This window comes from Neophocaena asiaeorientalis, unplaced genomic scaffold, assembly GCF_003031525.2.
Source record: "Neophocaena asiaeorientalis asiaeorientalis breed wild unplaced genomic scaffold, Neophocaena_asiaeorientalis_V1.1 scaffold177, whole genome shotgun sequence".
NCBI classification, from domain to species: domain Eukaryota; kingdom Metazoa; phylum Chordata; class Mammalia; order Artiodactyla; family Phocoenidae; genus Neophocaena; species Neophocaena asiaeorientalis.
This window is the reverse complement of record NW_020172779.1, coordinates 2,573,448-2,578,662: the sequence shown is the minus strand read 5'-3', so window position 1 is coordinate 2,578,662 and position 5,215 is coordinate 2,573,448. Positions and strand designations below refer to the sequence as shown.

Here is a 5,215-nt window from a genome sequence, read left to right as displayed (position 1 = left end):
GCTCGCCAGCCGCCGCCTGAGGTCTTCCAGCAGCGGGCTGGCGGCTGGGGCCTCCTCCGGGCCGGCCACGCTCTCGCCGCCTCCGGGGAAGCCTCGTGAGGGAGGTAGGGTTGAGGGCCTGAGCCCGGCGCCAACTAGGATGCCGTGGGGCCCCCGGGAAGTTCCCTCTCTGCGGCGGCTGGAGTCCCCCAGGGACATCTCGGAGACGCCGGGTTCCAGGCTTCCAGGCTTGTATTGCTAAGGGTTTGTTTCCAAGCGCGAGATGAGGGCGGGTGAGATTGGGGGCGGGGTAACTCATGGAACCGGCGGGACCACTGCCAAGTGAGACGGGGCTATTGCTCCGCTGTGTAGAGGCGCTCCTTTCCCCCAGCCTCATCGCTGTCCTTCTTCCCTCCTTAGCAACGGGCGAAGGAAGTGGTTCCCATAACTCCGAGAAGAGGTTTCAACTGGCTCCCTTTTTCTTGCTCCTTGGAACGTCGTTCTAAGGGAAGACTTGGGTCCATCCAGGTAGGTGGAAGTTGAGGTACGGATGGAAAGTTTGAGGCCCTGGTTGCCTCGATTATTAATATTTCAGCCCTGTAAAATATTTTTCCCTGGCTTTCTACCGACTGAGGCACTGTGACAGGTGTTGTGGATATAAAGTCTGATTAGGCCTCGTACCAATGCCAGGCGTTGCCCACAATCAAGTGGGAGAAGCTTGGCCCTGTTTGAAACTTAGAATGATCTTTCCACAAGCCCAACAATGCAGAGGACACTTCGATTTTGAAACTCCGTGTTCTTTTCTATACTTGACACCCGTCTGCCACTTTCACATTGTGAAGGGGTTAAAATGAAAAATAAAAATTCCTCTTACTCCAGAGTGTGTTATTTTCTAATTCCCAACTCAGTGTAATCAGGTGCCAATATTACTTGTATATCCTTTATCAATGAACAGAATCAGCTGCCTCTTTTGGATCTAATCGAGAATTTCTAAAAAGGAATAAACAATCAAAATTTTTGTGTGATCATAGAATGCAAATACCTACCCCCCCTCATCCAGAAAGGGGGCAGAGATGTCCATACAGTACTCCCAGAATTAATCGTTCATTTAATAATGATTTACAAGTCACCTGCAATGTTCCAAGTCCGTGATTGGTATTGAGGGCAGTAAGAGCTAATTGTGATTAGTGTTTACTGGGTGTCAGGCACTTTTCATATATTAACCCATTTTATCTTCACAATAACCCTGTGAGGAAGGTACTGTTAGTTTCTGTATTTAACAGGTGAGGAAACTAAGGCAGATGTTAAGCTGTAAGGCAAAGATCACAAAACTGGTAGATGGTGGGCCTGGGATTTGCACCTAGGAAGTCTGGCTTGTGGTCTGAACCACTGAGGCACACCTTGGATACACACTACCTCCCAAAGAGGAAAAGAAGTTGCTCAGTTGTATGACTGAATGTTCAAATTCCCTGTGCTCATAAGATTGAACTCTACGGAAATGGCTTAAGGCTCAACTGGATAAGGAGCAGTGCAGGTTACCAATTCTGTCGATAATCTGCCAAATTCAATCTGCCACCTTACAACAGTTTACAACCTAAGCACAGTTATATACCTATCATTGTATATTTGTCACAAAGATTCTCTAGAAACATTTGAAGATGTGTGCTATTGGTGGAAATTATGAAAATCCGTATGGTCTACTAGGAACTAACTGAATATAAATATTTAAGTTTTTTAAATTTGTGGGTTTTATGCATGTATGTGATAGGTGGTGGGGCTTGAAAACCAGCACCAGTCAATGTGCAGTAGAAATTTTTTTTATATATAAATTTATTTTTGGCTGCATTGGGTCTTTGTTGCTGCTCACAGGCTTTCTCTAGTTGCTGTGAGCGGGGGCTACTCTTCGTTGCAGTGCATTGGCTTCTCATTGCAGTGGCTTCTGTTGCGGAGCATGGGCTCTAGGCGCGCGGGCTTCAGTAGTTGTGGCACATGGGCTCAGTAGTTGTGGCTCGCGGGCTCTAGAGCACAGGCTCAGCAGTTGTGGCGCTCGGGCTTAGTTGCTCCATGGTATGTGGGATCTTCCCGGACCAGGGCTCGAACCCATGTTCCCTGCATTGGCAGGCAGATTCTTAACCACTGCACCACCAGGGAAGTCCAGAAATATTTAAAAGTAGTTTTCTGCCATGATTTTTCACTTCTGTTTCCAGATCATTTTCTTCAACAAGAATTTCAGTTAAGTTTGATTTAATTCAACAAACAGTGAACGGTGCATGTTCATTTAAGCACTGTCCCGTGTAAGGGAGATAAAAAGGTGAATAAAGCATAATTATTGCCCTCCAGAAGCTTAAAGCCTGAAAGAACAAATACATTCATTCATTCAGCAGTAGTTATTTAATATCTTATTTATATACCAAGTATTATACAGAGTGCTCAGGCTGTGAAAGTAAACCAGTAAGACAAAATGGTGTTTTAGAATAGATTGGTTTTATCACAAATTAATTATTTTCCATAGATCAATTTTTTCAGCCATGATGCATCTTGAATTTTACAATTTTTTTTTCTTTTATACAAGTAAAATGAATGGAAGCATTGGTGAATCAGAGTGAATATAATATGCAGAGACATTTGCGTTAGGAAATGTATTAGTTATCCATTGCTACATAACAAATTATCCCCAAATTTAGTGGCTTAAAACAACAATAAACATCATTTCTTACGGTTTCTGTGGACAAGAGTTTGGGAACAGCTTAGATTATGATCTGGGACTTTCATGACATTGTAGTCAAATGTTATCCGAAGCTGGATGTGATTGGAGCTGGAGGGTCTGCTTGCAAGGTGGACCATTCACATAGCTGGCAAATTGGTGCTGGTGTTTGGTGGGAAACCTTAGTTTCTCTCCATGTGGACCCTTTACCAGGACTGATTGAGTGCCCTCATGATGTAGTGGCCAGCCTACCTCAGATTGGCACAGAGAGAGAGAGAGAGAGAGAGAGAGAGAGAGCGAGCGCCAGATGGAAGCTCTTTATATGTGTTCTGAACCATATTTTTATGATCTAGTCTTGGAAGTCACACGGCATCACCACATTCTGTTTATTAGAATCAAGTATCTAAGTCTGGACCCCATTTAAGTGGAGGGGAATTAGGCTCCTTCTTTTGAAGTAAGGAATATCAAAAAATCTGCAGACAGATTTTTGATCTGCCACAAGAAAAATATGGTACATACATGTAAGCAATGAATCAAATGACTGCTGACTTCCTGTCAGAAAAAAAAAATGAAGGCCAGAAGATATTAGAACAATATTTTTTTAGGTTCAGGAAGGAAAAAATTAACATAGGTTTCTATATCCAGCAAAAATATCCTTCAAAGGCAAAATAAACGTGTTATGACATAAGAGAAAATTAGAAGAATTTGTTACCAGCCAACCTATGCTGTTAGAAATACTAAAGGAAACACCTCAGGCTGAAGTAAAATGGTAATAGAGGGAAACTCAAATCTTTAGGAAGGAATGAGAGTATAGGAAATTGTAAATACCTAGATATATACATATAAATGACTTACAGTCCTCTTAATTTTTTTAAAAAAACACATGACTGTTTAATGAAAAAATTATAACATTGTCTTCTGTGCTTTATAATGAATTTAGATGTATCAATATAATATAGTAACTATAGAATAAGTAATCTTGAGGATGAATGGAGCTGTACATTTTATGTGAAATGGTAAGGTATTAACCCTAAGTACACTGTAAAAGATTAAGGGTATATATATTTTAAAGCCTAGAGCAATCACTAAAAAAAAAATGGTGCAAAGAGGTATAGCTAAAAAGCCATTAGAATGAGTGTCTATGTAGAAAATCTGAAACAATTAACAAAAAACACCCTTCTGATACTAATAAACAATTATATCAAAGTTGCAGGATACAAGTTGAATATACAAAAGCTAATCACTTTCCTATAAACCAGCAATAAGCAAGTGGAATTTGATTTTTTTTTGGGGGGGGTGGCAATGCATGGCTTGTGGAATCTTAGTTTCCCAACCAGGGATTGAACCCAGGCCCTCAGCAGTGAGAGCACAGAGTCCTAACCACTGGACCGCCAGGGAATTCCCTGGAATTTGATATTTCAAACACAATACCTTTTACATTAGCACCCAAAAAAGAAAAACACTTAGGTATAAATCTAACAAAATATCCATATGGGGAAAACTACAAAATTCTGCTGAAAGAACTCACAACTTAACTAAGTAAATGGAGAGATACTCCATGTTCATAGATAGGAAGACTCAGTATTGTCAAGATATCAGTTCTTCCCAACTTGACCTATAGGTTCAATGCAATGCCAATCAAAATCCCAGCAAGTTTTTTGTAGATATACACAAACAGATTTTAAAGTTTATGTAGAGAGGCAAAATGCCCAGAATAGCCAACGTAATATTAAAGGAGAAGAGCATTGAGGACTGACAGTACTTGACTACAAGGCTTACTATATAAAGCTACAGTAATCAAGGCAATGTGGTATTGGCAAAAGAATGGACATATAGATCCATGGACCATAGCCGATAGATATACCCACATAACTGATCTTTGACAGACGAGCAAAGGCAACACAATGGAGAAAAGACATACACACAAGTGGTGTTGGAATGACTGGACATCTGTATGCAAAAAAAAAAATGAGTCTAAGCACAGACACCCTTCACAAAAATTAATTCAAAACGGATCATAGACCAAAATGCATAACTATAATTCCTGGAAGATAATGTAAGAGAAAATTTACATGACCTTGGGTATGTTGATGACATTTTAGATACAACACCAGAGGCATGATCCATGAAGGAAATAATAACTTGAACTTCATTAAAACAGAAAACTTCTGCTCTGCAAAATATACTGTCAAGTAAATGAGAAGACAAGCCACAGACTAGGAGAAAATATTTGCCAAAGACATATCTAACAAAGGACGGTTATCCAAACTATACAAACTACTCTTAAAACTCAACAATAAGAAAATAACCCAATTAAAATGTGAGCAAATGACCTGGACACCAGACACCATCAACATATATGAAAAACAAGCATATGAAAAGATGCTCAACATCACACGTCAGTAGGGAAATGCAAATTAAAACAATAATGTATCATTACATGTCTATTTGGCCATTCTGTGGCCAAAATTTAAAACACTGACAACACCAAATGTTAACAGGGAAGTGGAGCAATAGGAACTCTCATTCTTT

At 40.2% G+C, this 5,215-nt stretch overlaps 1 protein-coding gene across 1 annotated transcript in view; it reads right to left on the bottom strand.

The window, feature by feature from the left end:
* Nucleotides 1-198, bottom strand: part of AARD (alanine and arginine rich domain containing protein) — a 4,491-nt gene extending 4,293 nt beyond the window's left edge. The window contains exon 1 of the mRNA XM_024741282.1: nt 7-198. Coding sequence (XP_024597050.1) covers nt 7-198 — 192 coding nt within the window. The remainder of the gene's footprint in view (nt 1-6) is intronic.
* Between the last annotated feature and the right edge of the window lie 5,017 nt (nt 199-5,215).